Source organism: Takifugu flavidus, chromosome 1, assembly GCF_003711565.1.
Source record: "Takifugu flavidus isolate HTHZ2018 chromosome 1, ASM371156v2, whole genome shotgun sequence".
In the NCBI taxonomy this organism is placed as follows: Eukaryota; Metazoa; Chordata; class Actinopteri; order Tetraodontiformes; family Tetraodontidae; genus Takifugu; species Takifugu flavidus.
In genome coordinates this window covers 1,795,743-1,814,641 of record NC_079520.1, presented here as the reverse complement: position 1 = coordinate 1,814,641, position 18,899 = coordinate 1,795,743, and the positions used below count along the sequence as shown (strand labels likewise).

The following is an 18,899-nucleotide window of genomic DNA, read 5'->3' as shown; positions in this document are numbered from 1 at the left end:
AAAAATCACGATAAATTCCTCTGTAATTAGACAGTTTTGTAAAAATATTACACTCTATTGTTAAAGCTAATAGTCTTTTTGGTTCTACACCAAATGAGGCAAATTCATGTAATAATGTTTGTGCAGAATCAATAAAACAGTTTGTTTCCTAGTTATAAGAATACTTTGTTCCTTCGGGTTGTCATCTAATAATAGCAGAGCAGGAGCTTTTCACCAGTTGTCATGAGCACCAGTACAGTGTTCTCTAATTTGTTTGTTCGGAGATAATTAAAAAAAACCCTTGATTTTGTCGCATATGCAGCTTCTCTTGGCTCCTGCTGGTCTTTGCAACGTACATTTGGTCGCACACAACAAACCACCAACCCGGATCCTTTCATAAGGTACTGAAATAGTTTATTTCCCCCTTTGCTCTTTTACACAAATCAAGGAATCCCAGTAATATACAATTCTTGAATTGATACTGCTAAGGTGGCTGTCACACAAAAACATCACTGTTCAAATTGGATTATGAAAAAGAACATAGAGACAGAGTAGCTGTAAGAGTGAGTAACAATATGTGCAGTAAACGGTAAGTTAGTCGGTGCTGATACAAATACGGGGCGTTACAAGTGAGTGTTAAAAAAATACAATACTCTTGTGAGAGTGCCGCTCACGGACGCCATGCTCCGTCGACCCGTGCTGCCAGACTGCTCCCTGATCAGCGGACGCCTCGCCTTACCCGCGTATGCTACATGTCTCTGTCACTCAACACTTTTGTGTCGCGTGTATTCCTTTTAATCAACGTGTGTAAAGATGTAAGAAAGAGGTAAATAGATTGACGACAGTGTGCGACACCGACGGCGCTACGTCACATTAAACTGCCTCGAGTGCGTTACCAAAGAATATGGCTGTCATCACCATAAACCACCACCGCAGCTTTGATATGTAGATTCGGTTGCATTCGTTGCGTGTTTATGCGGTTAGCATCGTGACCTGTTTGGCAAGTATGCGTTTTGGCAAATATGTACAGATGGAAGGTGAGTGAGCTGGCAAAGGTGCAAAGAGGAAGAGGAGGGAGGCCTCGAACGTGTGGGGGTGCATTCAGGAGACACCAACACAGCAGACGGGGATGGGGCGTAGCTACCAAACAGGGAGAGTATGGAGGGCGTTACAGTTAACAGCAGGGACCAAAGCCGGGAAAAGCAGGATCCCAACGCCACGTCTGCTCGCACGTTTGTGAAGTCGAGGTCTTCGTCTTAAACCCACAGCATCTATCAGACACGATGAACGTTTTTCCCTGAGCTATAGCACAACAAATGTGCCGACTACAGGTTCACAACTGAGGTCGCATGCAAAACTCACTGCTCTGTCTTGATGTCATAACTGTGGAGAGGTTTAATCTAAAGTTCACGTGTGAAGAGGTTTGGATAACGGGCTTTACGCCGACGACGCTGTTGCTTAAAATGACGCCTGTTAGCTTTTAGCTCTCAGCAAAAGTGCTAAATTCAGTGAAAGCTGAAGCAGTTTTTCCTCGCAGCGTCTTCATTTCTTTGCTTGAAAAATTCTCAATCATTGCTTATTTAAGTCATGCAACTGTTTTTCCATGAATGCAGCGGCATTGTACAGCAGTGTATTGATGTTAATGTATGGAAAAACCTCTATGAAGGTGTCACGACAGCACGTTTTACTGTGTGTAATGTGAGCAACACACACCTGCTGCCATTAAAAACTCTTCATGTGTTGGATCTTATCACACTCATGAGGCATTTCTGTGATTAGAATAAGTCAAGAGGGGTTTTGCATGCAAGTCGATATGAACAGTAACAATAATTATAGTAATAAAAACAATTATCAACAATCTAGTGCACATTTGCTCAGTCAGTTAAAGAGCTCATGAATGGTGACTGGTGGCTCTGTCTGTGCTAGACTGTCTGTGGTTCTGACCGAGTTTCCTCAGAGGTCTGGAATTGCAGCCGCGGGAGCTTCATCCGGACGGAGATTTTACCGGCTGCAACAGTGAGGACAGCAGCTGCCATGATGGAGGTCTGGAGTTCGCTCTGAGGGCAGGAACGAGGGATTTGGGTTGTTGATGATGCTACACATGATAGCAACACACTGGGCTCTCATCAAACCACCTCGTCCGGCTTTCCCTCGAGCTTAGCAAGAATGAAATCATGTTAAAAGGTTTGCACTTTCCCCCCCAAATACGTATCGATAAGTAAAGCAATTAGAACATCTGATAATAAGAAGCACTAATAAAACACTTCAATATTGCTGTGTCTGTCTGGGGCCAATTTAACACACTCCGCTCTGACCAAAGCTACAGTTGGAGGTGTATAAATAGAAATCACCTCAGCCTATAAAAAAAACTCAACCAGATTGGATAAATTAGTACTGAGGCGTGCACATTCACGTCCAAATGAGCACATCGTTTGTAGGTTGCAGCAGTTTCTTTTTTCAAATTTTCCGTCAGCATTAGCTTAGCTGGGCCTGCTTGGATCATGGCTGCAGGGTGATTGCTGTGTTTAACATTCAAGGGTTTTTGTTATTTAGTGAAACAATGACGTTACGGAGCACATTTAGAAGCTCAGCAGCTCCCAGATGCTCCCCAGCTGCAGACCTCCAAAATGGCTGCGCCTGAAAGGCTGCTCAGTATCTCAACACTGCACCGAGCAGAGCTGGAAAGACTACAAAGTTCACTTGATTTGGAGTTCTGTGGGATTTCAGGATGGTCCAGTCGTGTCTTTGGGTGATAAATCTTTAGCCGAGTTCTTCGGATGGACTCGTTCAGCTCCAGAACCTCTGAAGTGGAAGAGGAAGTGCAGACATTAGCCAGGCTGTATAAAAATAAAGCATCTGCAGGTTTTTTACTTATGAAATGATCACTAATCCACAGCGATGCTCCACGTTAAAGAGCTGCACAATCCAAACGAGATCAACAGTGAGAAAATCGGTTGGTTCAAACTCATCAATCTTGTCGATGTTTATGTTGAGAGTGGAGAGAAAAGGAAAGAATGAGCCCAGTCAGGTGGTTCTGGCTGGAAAAATCAAAATCATTCTCCTCTACAGCGGAGTTATAGTATCCTAACTGATTGATGGAGCCCACTGTTGCCATGGAAATGGTTGACATCCCCTTCGCTGGCGGCTTCTACCACAAGATGCTGCGGACTGTACCATCTTTTACATCCACAGTCTTTAATCCAGGAAACGACAATAAAATAACAAATAAAGTAGTTGCCTGTAGCATTTCCTTTTGGACGAACTGTTGTGACTTCCCATCATTTAGTTTGTTTATTTGTTGTCTTTTGCACGTATCAACGGTCCATATGGGCTGATGGTACAGGCGGAGCTGCTTAAGCATGTGTTGGTGTCAGCCTTGGTGCATCATAAATGCACTTTAGATCCAAACAGGAAGAACTGGAGTTCACAGCTGAGGTTCAACGGAAGCCTCTCTTGATGCTTTTGTTTTTTACATCTTAACCCAGAGAAACCCGGGTTTTGATCCAGTTCCTGATAAATGCCAGCGTTAATGTTCTGTAAGATGCAAATGATGTGGGAAACTTGGGCGGCGGTGATGGGTTTGGTCGGCACCATTAATCTTGTGTCCTTCTCAGCAGGGGTGGAAACGTACTGGAAGGTGTCACATTTATGCTTTATTTATTATTTAATGATGCTGCCTCTTTGAAATGTGAGAAGCGCTTATAGCTCTTTACGCTCGTGACAACTCTTAAAGTTGGAACATAACTTTTAAAAATTTTGCTTCAACTCCTGTCACCTTGTATTCAGTGCTCTGACCTTTTGACCCTGAAGTCGGAGCGATTCACGTGGAAATGAGCTAGGAATGAAAGAAACGGAGGTGACGTTGAACTGAGGGCTCAGAGGAGCGAGTGTAGCCAGCAATGGCTGCTTTTGAGCGTAACGTTGTACCCGAGGAGGCGATGAGCATGGCAGCGCGTCTCCTCGGTGCTCGGTGGAGCTTCGCCGGCTCACGGACGCGACGCGGAGCGGATGCGCGAATCTGTCAAAGCTCAAGCGAAGGCAATAAACAGTGGCCTTCTAATCATGCGGAGGTGATGGATAGAGTCATGAACGAGTCACTCAAAGGTACACAGAGTGGCTCTTGTCTAGTAATCATTCACTCGCAGTATCTGGGGAAAAAATCTACCCTGTGATTGGATCCTGCAGCCGAGGGCCGCAGAGCCCCCGGAGAGCATCATCAGCGCATCGCACGCTGCTGCATCTCAGATGCTATTTAGGGGAAAGGCGCAGAGCCGGAGTCAACCTTTATACGCTAATGAAGGACGCGATGTGACGATCTGAGCGGTTTACATTGTTTATGACTTTGCGTCTGGAAGCCTGAGCTAACCGCGTGTTAGCTAACGCGCCTGGAAATATTTCACATTTTTCGAACGGCATATCACTGACATTGTTTTCAAACTAGCTAATATAATTGATATAAATATATAGGACATTTTGTCCTTTATTTTGGATACACTATGCAGTTTTTTGTTTTATTAACTTGGAAATCGGTTAATGAAAACTCAAGCTAGTCTTCAGTTGTTGCCATCTTGTCAATGTTCAGCCACCTGTGATCCTGCCGTAATGGGAATTTAATTACAGAATTCATTGTTCTCCAAGGTCACAGCTCCAAGGTTACTCTGCTGAAACCAGAGAAACTAAATCTCATCCGTGGTCGTGGAACTTTGAAACCTGTTGTCCAGACAAAGAACTCGGAAACGCCGAAGAGCGAAAAAACTTGTTGATGATTGTGTGTTGAACTTTGGGAGATTAACCTGCTTCACAGATTCTTACAGTTGGCCAGCTGGATTCTGGTCCGTTCTTTGTGCTGACTCGTATTAGCTCGAGCTTTTGTTTTGATGTAGGTCAACTTCTTTGGTTCCAATCCACCTGGAGAAAAAGAGCAAAGGGTTCAAATCATTATTGGCTCCTCAGCTGTCAGACTCGATTCCCCCCCGTCACCGACACAACTGAAGTTGACAGACGTCTGGCGTCTTGATTACTGCTGAAAACTCAGTGTGTGAAATGATGGGAAGATATGAGCAAAGTTCACGCTGCTCTAAATTTGTAATATATCTGGATTAAATAACACGATGGCAATCACTCCATATTCAAAGACTGCGGTAGTTACAGTTTTAGCTGCAGTCAGTCAGTCAGTCAGTCAGTCAGTCAGTCAGTCAGTCGTGAACACTGTGCACTTCATCGTCAGTAGCTTAGCATAGCAGCTGTGAACTAGCTCGAAGAAACTGTGTAACTAAAAACAGACCAAAAAGGCATCAAATGTGAGATGTGGTGAGGATGTACACATTTTATACACTCTGTTCTATAGGCCGGCATCTCTTTAGCTGCCTGTTGTTGCTGCACCATTTTCTATAGTAGCCTGATTATGTGAAAACTTAATTATTTATTAATATTTTCAAATCTCAGTGCTAATTAGTAATAAAAAAAAACAGGCATAACAAACAAACCACAGCATCAACTCTAAATAGTTGATGATGTGTTTTATTTATTTCTGTGCTGTAGAATCATATTCAGTTGTTCCCCAATTTAAAGGAGGGTACAACAAGAAAGACATGAAAGAGAAAGTTGATGTGAGAATGGATCCACACCCCTTAAAATAGAAAACGGAATGATAAATTAACAAGTTCCTTATTAGAACCCTCCTTTAATAATTGACTCAACGAACCATCGGAGGCACCATAAAGACTGAAGAGAACAAGGACAACCTTTACTTCTTTTGCAGACATTGTCACGATTGTGGCGTAACTGTACCTTGTGGCGATCTGGGTATCCTGCTATGGGTATCACACACACTCGCAGAGGGCACAATCAACTCAGACTGGGGTTGGATGGGCTGGAGGAAGGCCACAGTGGGGAAAGGCACTGACTGGACATGGGTCATGGAGGAGTCTGACAGGGAGTTTGGAACCCCTGCGTGACGGCTGCCGTCCTTAAAGCCAGAGGGTATTCTCCACCGGGGTAAAGGGGAAGGAGACACCTCCTCACTGGAGGAACCGGGCACACTGGGAGGACTGAGGGACTGTTCGGGGGTTGATGAAGACTTGGGGAGAAGGTGCAGGATGGAGGAGAAGAAGGAGCAGGATTCAGGAAGGGGGATGGTCCCGATCCCACTGTCCAACGTTCGCATCTTGCAGCCAAAGCCTGCAGCACAGGAAGAACAGTTGAAGTGGCTCAGGAAGGGGGGGGAGAAGGGGCACATTAGGACTGGAACAGTAGGATGGCCATGGTTGAAGTGGAGCTACAAATATGTTGAGTAATCTGCAAACTTTGTATTCTTATTCTGAACTGTTCCTTCTTCTCTGACGGAAATAAACAAAGATAATCCTTGAAATGTTTTGTTTTTTTTACCAACTGGAGGCAGCTTTAGATAATTGATCATCATGTCTCAGCCGTAATAATCCGGTCCTCTTTCATTTTGGCCGTTTTGAACAAAGACGTGCGACAGATGGCTACTGTCTCTCTTCCTTTGTGTCAGTCACTCTTCTAATTATCCTTCTCCTAAGAGCCGAGTTGAGAAGTGTTCAGTATAATTTGATTCCTTGTAAGTGCGGAACAGGAACCTGATTTGCTTTGCTCATTAGAGCATAAGTGTAGCACTGGCACGGAGCCTCGGCCAATGTAAATCAAGCCCACTTGAACCACTGCTTAGCATTACAGACGTCATTTAATGGGTGCGTAATGACTAACATGCACTGAACACACCGTGAATATGAGATGCATAACATGGCACATGAAATGAAGCCTTAACACACTCCGTGTGTATCTTATTCACAATCTTTTACACGTAGCTGCCAACAAAGCCAGTTACGTCATCTGCTATTGTGCCCGCAGTTTGCACGGGAGCTGACGCAGTCTTGTAGTTTCAAATGTAGCGGCAACAGTGGGCAGTCACTGTAGGAGCTAAAGCAGCAGCTGCTCCGTCTTTATTAATTAAGATTTGCACACCTGAGCCTCTCCTCTGAGATTCGAGCAGTTTTTGTTCCAGCACTTATTTCTCCTTGAAGCTGAAGTGAATCGAGTTTTTCCAGATTTGTCCCATTTCCTGTTGCAATAACAAGTGAGGCGACAACAGCGGAGGCAAAAACGGCCGTCATCTTTTCTGTCTGCTTCTAATTCTGCCGTAACAGGCTGGTAAACAGACTGTTGAAAGCATCACACGGAGGCTGGACGTGCCGGTAAAGCAGCCAGCCAACATCTGTAGCATTTATGGGTTTCTGACTCCAAGAAAGAGTCGCTCCAATGGAAAAATGGTTATTTTTATCCAATAGTAAACAAGAGCAAATAATTGAATTGAGGAGGCAAAAAGCAGAGACATTATCGATCGGTTTGGTCTTTAGTTGGAAGTTAACAAGAAGCTGTGTGACACAGTCTTCCCTGGATGAGACTGAGGATTGATTGGTTTTAACAAGCCTCACAGGCACGCTAAGCTTTCAGGCCCCCTCCATACAATATGTACCAGGCTCGGTCAATAATGGATCAATGTTGCAATACTGTAGCATTTTCTGGGGGTTATCAAGAGTGTCCGTGTAAAATAATGGGAGTCCTGGATTGGACTGCGCCTTTATTGCCTGACCGGCAAAGATCTAGAGGAGTAGGAGGCAAAAAATGAAGAAATTTTCAATGTTATATCCTCCATTAGGACTGTTTTTATTTTTTATTTTTTTTACCAATTCCAATTTAGATGATATACAAATGCAGCCATTGTGGCCATTTTGTTGTTTGATCTTCTCTGCAAACTGAACTTTAGAGGCAAGAAGTTTTTACCAAGACTTGGCGGCACAATCATGCAAATCCTGAGTCGGCCACGGCCTGAACCACACCACTTACGGTAGCTGACATTTTAATGGTGTAATTAACCCCTGAGGGCAGGTGCCCGATCGTATTACACGTGTTTGATATTTGCATTACCTTGCTTATGGTGTCACAAAGGTCAATGAAATTTCATCAGACTGTGTCATCAGGAGCCAAATAAGCCTGTCAGTTCGTCACAGTAACTGAAACTGAATAAAGTTTTACTTCCTGTACATCAGTCTGGAACCTGATGAAGATCCTGAGCGAGAAAAACGACCAATGGGAAAACCATCCCAGACCTGAATGGGAGGAATGGGATCCATTCTGATATAAACTGTGGGTATGTAGCTTAGTTTCCAAAAATGCAAATCAAATCTTCTGAATACTTATCAAGAGGAGATCAACTATGATAGTTCCATCAGACGATGGCGACATTGATGACCTGAAGTGACAACAAAGTGGAGACAACAGCATTCAGCAGCAAAAAGGTTCAACACTATGAAGAGAAACGTTTAGCAGCCACTGCTAGTCCGTTAAAGATAATGTTTACGATGAGATTATTATTAATCAAGAGTCAGAGAAACCCATCTTTTCAATTTAAGGAGAAAAAGAATCTATCCTCAAGCTGTTGCCGTGCCAATAACGTATCACCGAACAAGATTATGAAATCCTGCAGGTTGGGCTCTAAATCTAAATCTACCTTAACCAGAAGAGCAAACATTCCTTTGCTCTGGACCACGACTCCAACTTAAAAGACATTTGTTCAGATCTGGAAGTCAAAGAGTTCCAGTGCCATCCACCCTTCACAGCAATATTTTTGCTTGTAACCTGTACAAGCAAAAATACTGCTGGTCGAATTTAATATGAGACCGTGTAAAACAGAGAGAGAGTACAAATGTACCTGCACCAGCCCAGAATATGCATGTGAGCAGTCCTAAGAAGCCTCTCAATAGGTGTTTTTGACTGATTTAAAGATCAAATTCACACAATCTGAGTCAGTATTGCCCACAAATCGACCATCTCCAGTTGTTATTCTGGGTTCTTGAGAGCGTGTCCTAGAGGGAGCCTGGTCACCCACATGGATGAGTTCCTGATTGGATGAGCCCATGCATGCAAAACTGTCAGTGCATGGATCAGTGAGGATGAGGAGGTTATATAGAAGTATTCCCATTAAATAATCACCAAATGTAATATTTAATGAACAGGTAAAGAACAGAGACATGGAGGAAAAGCACACACTGACAGAGTTCAATGTTTTGCGTGTTTGTTTGCTTATAGCATGTCCACCACATTCAGCACTTACACGCATCTGTCATATTTGATCTTCACTTCTGTCTGCACACTGCAAAATGGCAAGCAAAGATAAGACTGTAATGCTTGAATTAGGAGAGCTAAAACTGCACTCATGCCATAGGTTTGGTTTTCAGCACACCAAGAAATTTTAAGAGAATGTAATACTGACAGGACAGAAACAGAGAAATGAGACGGGTCCTACAGAAATCTGACCTATGACTGAATCCTGGTTGGGGCTCCTCACTGTGGATCCATTTTCACCGTTGGTTCTCAGGTTCCCCACCTGCAACTGGATTTTAAAAAGGCGCAGTTAGGTTTCGCTTTGAATCTTATGGACATTTGACGGTGACTTAGCCACCATGTTATGCTACATTTTACCCTCGAGCCTCACATTCCTCTCCACTGACAGGGCGCTGCAGTGTTATTTCTTTTGTCTGACATGTGTGTGTCGTGCTTTTGGGCAAATACGGAATGACGAATGCGGTATTTGAATGAATGGGCATCAGCTGGACATACGTATTAAACAGGCTTTTACGTTCCGGTCATTCCACGTTGGACCAGTAACAATAATGGCCCATCGGGCCGGCACATACTTTCACAAAAAAAAGGAAAAACAAGATAAAAAATGGTTTTCATTACTTGTGTAAGGATGTTTGCTGGCCTCAATGGCCATAATATCCCTCTCTATACCAGCTAGGTCCCAGAAATTTCCCTCACCAACCCCTGCGGCCAAGCCAGTGTCATATCAGTATAGCTTGAACGTATACTGTATATCGCTCACGTTCGTGTGATTAGAATGAGAATCAGCCAGCTGCCATTACCGTGACGCACGTTCTCTATCTGTTAGAGCTTCATTTTACCTTTGGGTCCGCACTGATGTCACTGTGTCCTTGTATCTCATTCAGGGACATTCCCGGACAGGGCATTGAGATGCATGCCCGCACTGCATCGTGGGCCTCTCTTCTCCCTGCAGAGCTGAAAGAAAACAGTTTGTCAGCGCACCACTACACACCGACACGGGTGGATATTGACCCAGCACCCCCAGGGCGATCTCACTTATAAATAATCATATTTTGGCTGCAATGTGACTAATTCACTGTCCGGGAGTAAAGAAATTGGTAAAGATGGTAAATTTCTACAGTATACAAGTAAACTGGTCTGAAAATGTAATTTTCCTAATCCTTACCAGTCCTTCCCATCACTTTTTCTTCTATCTCTCTTTTTGTCAGATTTTGTCTGCTTTCCTCCCAGCAGGGATGTAATCTTTTGCTCCCTCTTGTCCTCTTTTATTTTTGCTGGATCAGACTTTTTAGTGCTCGGAGCAGGAAGTTTACTCTTGCGAAAACCAAACCAATTTGCCAGAGTTGAGCCAGACTTTTGTTTTACTTCAACGCTTCGTTCCTGTTCCTGAGTCTTCTGCAAGTTTTCCTCAATGCCAAGCATCACTTTCTCCTCAATAGTGGTTATCGTACTTTGCTGTTCTGGTTCTTCAGAAACCGGCTCACCGAATGCGCTTGAAAATTGCTGCTCAATCTGTAGGCGCCTAGCCTGCTCCCGCTGATGTTTTAGACTCTGGAGTCTTTCATTGGAGGAGCCCAAATGTGTGGGACCCACCAGGCCCTCTTCAATCAGGAAGTTGTTCAAAAGTGACCGATTCATTGGGCAGTGGTAACTACTGGAGCAACTCATGCTTCCTGGAAGGACATCGCTGAGGGAGTTCAAGGAGCTCCCTGAGTGCGTCTTGATCTGGGTACGAACTTTCCCAGATCTGTTGAAGCTCGGCCTGTCCATGTAGCGCGCGCCAAAACTTTGGCTACGGGCCTTTGCTCCATTCATTCCCATGATTGGTTTAAGGGGAGGTCGGGTTGACACGGACACAGACCGTTTAAATAACCAGCCTTCTTCATCAAACCCCCAGTCTGACATCATGCCTCTGTCTGATGGAACCGGGTGAACTAAGGGCTCCGAATCCAATGAGTTGCACCGCGTTTCAATTTTCCTGCGAGTGTGGTCATGAGGACCACATTCTCGCATCTCCCCCAGGTCACATGTAAAAGTCTGAAAGGTCTGGAGACCATTCGAGGCTGAGTTGCTATCGTCTTTGTTCTGTCTTCTTAAAACCAGAAACGTACTGGTTTCTTGTCCAGAGATCGCCTCATGAGATCGTGCATTTACAGGAAGGGATATTTTCACAGCTCTTGAGGTGGAACTCTGAAGATTATGGTTAATCCCATGGTAATAAACATTACTATAGCTGGGAGGCAAGACTTCTGAAAGTTTTGGCTCACTAATGCTCTGTTGGGATCTTTGTAAGATGCTTTGATTTGGCAAAACAAATGCAGTCCCTCCCTCATTGTGGCATGTGGGAGCCCTGTCCACAGATAACTGGAATGAGCCTGAAAGTTGTGACTCGGGTGGTATCTTGGAGTGGGAATGGTAAACCTTGGCAGAGACGTCCTTCAGTTGTTTACCGTCAGCACCCATTTTGGGGGCAGTAAACTCTTTTGTTTGGTTGGATGGTTGAAGTTGCAAAGCTGAAGAGAGTTGAGGAGAGCATGATATCTTTCCAGTGGAGGAACTTTGAGCTTGACCCACTGTCTTGGTTTGGCTGTCACAGTTGGGTCTGAGGAGTAGAGAAGTAGTCCGACCTGGTGGCGGCGGTGGTGGCGGCGGTGGGGAAGGAGACCTCAGGTCCGAATGCGAGGCATCACGGTGGTGGTCTTGGCGCCGTTGTTTTCTAGGGGAGCAGTGTATGTTGTCATAGATGCTGTTGTCCACAGGGTCACTGCTTGATGGATGTCTTGTGATTTGCAAAGGGGTTTTTGTTGGGCTTTTTAAGCTGTCTTTGATCCCTGGAGGTTTAAAGGTTTTTGAATGCTTTACAGGGGATGCTAGTGGAGAGCGCTTTTGAACACTCTTGAGAGACTTAGAACCAGGTGATATTACAACATCTTCACCTTTCTCTCCTTTAGACGATCCCCCTGCACCAGAAACACCTTTGTTAGAACTGCTCTGCCCAGAAGAGTTTGGTTGTCCTTGGGACCTGTGACCCGTGATCAGCTTTTGATGGAGAGGAGAATGTGTATGTTTCTGTTGTTCAGGACCTCCATCTGCACTCTTGCTCCTCAGAATGAAAGCCTTTCTCGCCGAGTCACAGGGTTCTGGTTTGGGTTTTCTAGGTGAAAAGTCCGAGTTCATGCTTTCACCGCCGGAATGAGCGGCTTGTTTTCGGCATTGCTGAACCTCCATTGAGGAACTACGTTGCCTGGCCACACTCTCACAACTCAGACCAGCTCTTGCAGAATGCTGCAGAGATGAGCTCATATCATTTGCTACCTGCTTAATTGCAGGTCTATCCTGTTGCTTTTGCACATGATCAAGTCTGGATTTACGGTCAGTAGACCTCTCCTGGTTGTTGTTTCTGTCACTCTGCCTCACTCCTGAAGGCTGGTATTTGTCCGAGTCTTTGCTCTTTTCTTCCAGAAGGGTGAGGCTGTCTGTTGGGCTCACACCAGGCTTTAATGTGGGAGCCTCCAAAAATAAGAAGTTGTCTATGACAGGTGAAGAAAAATTGCCGGAATCTTCGGCAACTTTTGCTTCATCCTCATGAACATTATTGTCTCCGTCCCTTTTGACTTGCAGTTTGTCCAGGCAAAGAAGCTCCTTTCCAGTTGGCTCACTGGATTGATAGTTCATAGTTTCATTCATGGTTTGTACTTTAGATGGTTCTTCATCTGTGTCATCAAAGTCCAGAATAGCAATTCCTGCTCTGGCCTTAAAAGATGTATTGGAAGTAGGTTCTTGCTTGGCTGTGCTCCCTTGTTGGCCACACTTGACACCAAGTGAGTATATGCCCTCGTTGGAGGTCATGCAGTCTTTGCAGTGTGGTCCCGATGCAGGTGAGGACATTTCCTTGGAGCTGCTCATTTGAAGACGCTTCAGACCTTTCAGAATGTGCCCTTCCTTCCATCTCAGGTCGATCTGCTCAGTGGGTGCCGCAGCATTGCTGGACACTGAACCAGCACTCAGCCTTTTGTCCCGGCCAGTAGCACTCTGCATGTTACAGGACACGTTTAGAGTTACTGTACAGAATTATGAAACGGGCATAAATTTATAAGTTAAAGAAAGATGATTACGCCCCACCTGCTTTGAAGATCCACGTCCCTCTGCCCAGGTGTGGGATCCACTGGAATACTCACTGCAAGCACTGGAAAGAGACAGCTCGCTGCCGCTGCCACTGCCACTGCTGCGTGGACATGTTAGGCTCAGGAGACTGGGCCACCTTCCTGCAGGTATACCTGCCTTTCCGTTTCTATGAACCTCCTGGAAAACAATCGACCCACAAGACACACTCGGTGAAAAACCCTTATAAAACCCAAGGTTATTAATGTCATAGTAAATGGTTGAATTAGGATATTTGATTTATTCATGATGATGAAATAATGATGGTTTGTTGATATAAATAAAGAAATCAATTAAGCTGATGTTTTAAATAGCACTCTATGATTCAGCCTGGCATGTTAGAATAAAACCACATGGCTCTTCATTAGTCTCACATATGTCAAATAATCAATATAAACGAACAGTGGGCAGGTCTATTATTGAAAGCCCATCAAATGGCTAATGGAGTAACGGCATGATATTTTCTACTCTACCAGTAAGTCGGGTAGTTGGAAACATTGCTTTATTTATGATTTGTTTCCCCATAACATCCGGGATTTGAGCAGTCCAGCATTCAGTCAGTGAGAACGTTCACCGAACCCCTCACTGCTGCTGCTACTCTGCTGCTGTTGTTGCTGCTGCTCTGCTGCCGCAGCTGCTGTTGCTGCTCCGCTGCTGTTACTCTGCTGTACTGCTGCTGCTCTGCTGTACTGCTGTTACTCTGCTGTACTGCTGCTGTTGCTGTACTGCTGCTGCTCTGCTGTACTGCTGCTACTCTGCTGTACTGCTGCTGTTGCTGTACTGCTGCTGCTCTGCTGTACTGCTGCTGTTGCTCTGCTGCTGCTGTTGTTGTTGCTGCTCCGCTGCTGTTGCTGTACTGCTGCTGCTACTCTGCTGTACTGCTGCTGCTCTGCTGTACTGCTGCTACTCTGCTGTACTGCTGCTACTCTGCTGTACTGCTGCTGTTGCTCTGCTGCTGCTGCTGCTTCTGCTCCGCTGCTGTTACTCTGCTGTACTGCTGTTACTCTGCTGTACTGCTGCTGTTGCTCTGCTGCTGCTGTTGTTGTTGCTGCTCCGCTGCTGTTACTCTGCTGTTGCTCTGCTGCTGCTGCTACTCTGCTGTACTGCTGCTACTCTGCTGTACTGCTGCTGTTGTTGTTGCTGCTCCGCTGCTGTTACTCTGCTGTTGCTCTGCTGCTGCTGTTACTCTGCTGCTGCTCTGCTGCTTCTTCTTCCTAACTCAAATATAGGCTCACGACACCTAACAAGTGTTGAAAGATGGCGTCCTTGTGTCAGACAGAGTTGGGAAAAGTGAAAAATCCGCAACATTCCCACAGTGTTCCGGTGACGCAGATGGTTTGGTAAACGCATCTTTCAGTGGCTGTAAACTTCTGAAAGCGTGTTGGGGTGAAACAAGTTCCTGTAAATGCCAACGTGACTCTTTGCAAATTTACATCAAGAATGACGCAGGAAAGAAAAGTGAAATGTCTCATTTGGCTGCTTCATGTAATAAGGCTGAAAAACAACACTAATGGAACATATAAGGAGTAAAGGATCATCCTTTGTTCTCTGCAGCATTCCTGGATGGAGTTTGAGAACTCCTAATGTGGGAAAACAAAGAGCAGCAGGAAGGGTCATTTTGCCAGTGTTCCAGCAGTTGTGATGTGGCAGAAACAGTTGAGACCTGAAGTCTGTGACACCAATAGACACAATAGTCGTTTTCTGTCAGGCTCCCGATCAATTTCACACAGTGTGTGAGTCAATTTTCCGTGTTGAACCCTGAAGATACGCGACGAATGTCTCACATTCCAAACAAAAACCTGTAAACACGACAGAGGCAGCACCTACAGGACATGATGTATCGGCCAGCGTACGGAGATGGAAGTGAGATAGAATCAACTGTTGCCTTCCCCTAAAGCCCCGACTGGGCGAGAACAGTTTTTGTGCCGGGGCCGAAATGCATTTTTTGAAAGCGAAGTCACGTAAACCGGTCTGCAAACTTGCGCCACACCTGGCTGAGCCTTCACCAACTCCTCCCATTGTGGATTTTCACCCCATGCATCCGCTGCAATGATTAATAATGACCTCATTTTCACAGGCAGGAAGGCTGCATTATGAGGAGGAAGGACACAGTTACCCATAATGTGTGACGTCAAGGAAAATATATAACTTTATATTCCTTCTGACATGATGGAATAGAGTGAAATAATGCTGTTATGTCTAAATGCTGTGAGAGTAGAGTCTCGCATTATTTAGGCTATTATTCTTTTGAGAATGTGGTGCTTATAAAATAATTTATCTAAAATGTCAATGCTTTTTAATATATTCCCTGACAGCGGCTCTGAGGATGACTATGCCATTGAGGATGGTAAATCACACATCCGCGTGCAGGAGGGAATTAAAATGAAGAGGAATTTGTGCAACCAGAGAGCGTTGGTCAATTTGAGCCGGGTCATCTGTGACATTGCAGGAGGTCGCGTGAATAATGAATATTTGACCATATGCAAATTGTGTTGTTTCAGAATAAAAAAACCAAACGTGTTTGCATAAGACAATGCTATGACCTCTGCAGTGGAAGTGACCCTTTTTATGAGCACCTGGACGGCTTTAGCGACCTACTGATGAAGGGATTTGACAGAAATGACGACGACGTACTGTAAACTGCTGCCAGCGATGCTGTTTACGTGAGAGAGACCCCACAGTGTCAAGAGTCGTGGCCCCATTTTAAATAGCATTGATCATTTGCCAAGCCTGCTAATGCCAGCTTCCACTCAAAGTCATTAGTGTCATCTGTTAGAAAATAATTAATGTGAAAAGGAAATAATTGCATGAGGGAGCTTGGGACTGAAATGACTTGGTCCATTCATTGATATTCACCAATTATGTGATTACCCATGCTAGGTTTTATTCACAGCGCAGTGCAGGAGAAGCCCACATTTGACTGTACAAGTGCAGATTAATTTAGGAACAAATTACAGTCGACATGTCTGGGGGGTGTCTGAGATCCAGGACAAGTTCTGGAGTTCAACAAAACCCTCAAACAGGGAGTTTGTGCTTAAATTCAAGGCCCTTCTGTGTTTTTTGCGCTTGCAAAAACACTGTTTAAATGACACATTAAACTTGCTGAAGTGCCTGCTGATTTTAAACAGAAAAATAGCCAAAGAAATTACTTCAATATTGTCGTACCAAACACCGTCTGTGTCTCCCAGATTGTCCTAAACATTCCCAGTGATTTGTTTGTTTTTGGTCATTGTTCAAAATTGTCATTATAAAAGTGGAACATCTCTCCACGGAGCTCCGAAGCTTTATCATTAGGGACGGTGAGCATCTACGCTTCCAACAGATGTGCTTCTGCAGTCAGAAACACTCTAGTTAATTAAGGAGATAACTCTTTTATAGTGGAAGAATTGCAACACATGATCAAATAAAATCATATTATAAATAAAAATGTGTTTTTTTTTCATTTTCCAAATAACATAAACCAACCATTTCGCAGGACACTTACGCTTTATATTAGCAAATGGCAAACAGACCAAATCCAATTTCACCTATCTATGATCACAGCTGTCATTTTGTTAAATTACTATTTTAAAAAAAATGGTAAAAAAACAGCAACACTTGTAGCCACGCAGAGGCTGTAACGTTATTATATTTTTTTTACGACTGTGTGTGATTTATTGCTTTATAAACACACGAGAAGAGTCTCAGAAACATGTGTGCGTACATGGCACCGTCCCCGCCTCCCCCCACCCTGACAGAATTAGCCCGAAACATCTCATCTGCAGACGAGGGGCAGCAAAATAAGGATTTCTGCAGATGGTGGCGTCGTATCTTGATGCAGCTTCACGCCTCATTTGTAAAGCAAATGAATGTACAGCTGCAAATTTGATAATGAGGAAGTAATCATGACACTTAACACGGACGGCCTGTCTAGATCAAAATCACACAATTGATGTAGTTATTAAAGAGGCATCATTCCCCGGAGCGCCACCTCACTGCGGCAGTTTGACAGTGATGAGGAAAAACGTCCTCGTCACAGTTTGTTCCTGCACCCAGAGCTGCACGGGGGGGGGTTGGGGGGGGACAACCCTCTCAAAGCTTCCTCTTTCCCTGCATGGCGACTGTCTTTTTCCTGTCACATTCATCTCGTCTGCTCTGTTTCTCTTCATCACTTGTGTTGGATGTTTTGCCCGTTGGGCTCCGGCTGGATGTTCCGCTGCTCCCCGGGGTGGGAGAGTGTGGCGAGGCAGGATGAACGGAAAAATACACCGGTAGTTCCGCGTATTCTGCACTGAGCTGATGGATGACAGCAGCCCGACACAAATGAACGTCGCCGCAGATAGAGAACAAATATTAAACCATATGCTGATGCGCTTCTGCATCTGGTCACCTTCACTTGGGGCGCCGAGATGACCTCCTCACTCACAGAAGTCATTCTTCACCCATGTGTGAGCCATTCGCTAACGGCTTCAGCCTAGAAGTCTCCCAGCAGCAGCGGCTCTTGACAGCATTCACTGCCTGCTCAGGACACTTAATTGCTCTGATACGCTCGTCTGTCAACCCATAAATCTGTCCATCCATTTTTCTTTTATTATCACTACTTATTTTTACTTAAAGGGATGTTCTAACCCAGTCACAGGACCCAAACACCTTTCCCTCCTACTGAGGGACTGTTGAGGCTTTAATCATCCGCATGTGCAAGAACATGCAAATCCTACACAGTTGGTTCCTAAACAGGAAACAGAGCTAAAACCTTTGTGCATTGGCCAATTTTACTAAGTATTTTTCTTTATTTGACAGCCTGGTTCCCTGATATTTGAAAATAAAATAAAAACAGCTAAAAAAATGTGCTTGAATAAGCCCATTGGGGTGAAGTCCCACTCCAGGCAAACCAACCAGGCTGCCCTTTTGGTGGAGGAAATGCATTAAGGTCCCTGTTTGAGTGTCTCTGGACAAAGTAGAGTCCAAAGCATCATTTCAGCAGACAGAATAACCAATCCAGTGAATGAAAAAGTACCTTCTATGGTTCTCTTCCTGCAGGGGGTAAACTATAGCGAGGCATGTATTTCCTGTTCACTGGAACCATGTGATAACGGACTCTCGCGGGTTTCTTTACAGCGGATGAACAACCTTCCTTTTGATACCCCAAATTGGCCACCGCTGTGCAGCTAAGGGAAAAAATGGACAGCAGAATAAATGTAATTGTTTAGAGGCTGATGGCCAAATTCTGCCTGTGGGTAAAAGCAAAGCCCCTTAAAAAAAGATTTGGCCACGTTCAGCTCTCACAGCAGGAAGATCAAGTGCCATTTAAGTTGCCTGCAAAAGAGGCGTGGGTGTAAATCCGGCTTTATTGTAAATTTCCCTTTATCTTTCACTGCAGCCCTCCAGGGAAGTTTATCTACGAAAAGAGGCACCGGCTGCTGTTCAAAACTCTCCCAGACCCGGGTCCCTCAAGCGTCGCTCTGACACAGAATTCCAATAACATTGTGACAAACGACCCTGTCAGAGAGCTGCCGCACGTTCAGCAGCGAGGGCTCGCTGGCCGCTGGTGAACAGTTCAGCGAGCTCAAACAAGCAGACGATGGGGGCAGCGGGGAATTCTGTTCAGCTATGCGCTCCACGTTGTTGGCAACACA

The 18,899-nt window shown here is 44.8% G+C and overlaps 1 protein-coding gene across 4 annotated transcripts in view; it reads right to left on the bottom strand.

Moving 5' to 3' along the window:
* Positions 1–371: 371 nt before the first annotated feature.
* The window catches only part of LOC130522634 (nck-associated protein 5-like), a 36,913-nt gene continuing 18,385 nt past the window's right edge, over positions 372–18,899 (bottom strand). For 2 of the 4 annotated variants that reach the window (XM_057027239.1, XM_057027406.1), the window contains 7 exons: positions 13,246–13,425; positions 10,289–13,155; positions 9,963–10,077; positions 9,316–9,391; positions 5,770–6,159; positions 4,773–4,887; positions 372–2,781 (listed from right to left, as the gene is read on the bottom strand). In XM_057027239.1, the coding sequence (XP_056883219.1) occupies positions 4,778–4,887; positions 5,770–6,159; positions 9,316–9,391; positions 9,963–10,077; positions 10,289–13,155; positions 13,246–13,425 (3,738 nt within the window). In that variant the 3' untranslated portion in view covers positions 372–2,781; positions 4,773–4,777. Of the gene's footprint in view, positions 2,782–4,772; positions 4,888–5,769; positions 6,160–9,112; positions 9,152–9,315; positions 9,392–9,962; positions 10,078–10,288; positions 13,156–13,245; positions 13,426–18,899 lie in introns of those variants that run through there. The other 2 variants (XM_057027327.1, XM_057027481.1) reach the window with 2 other exon arrangements.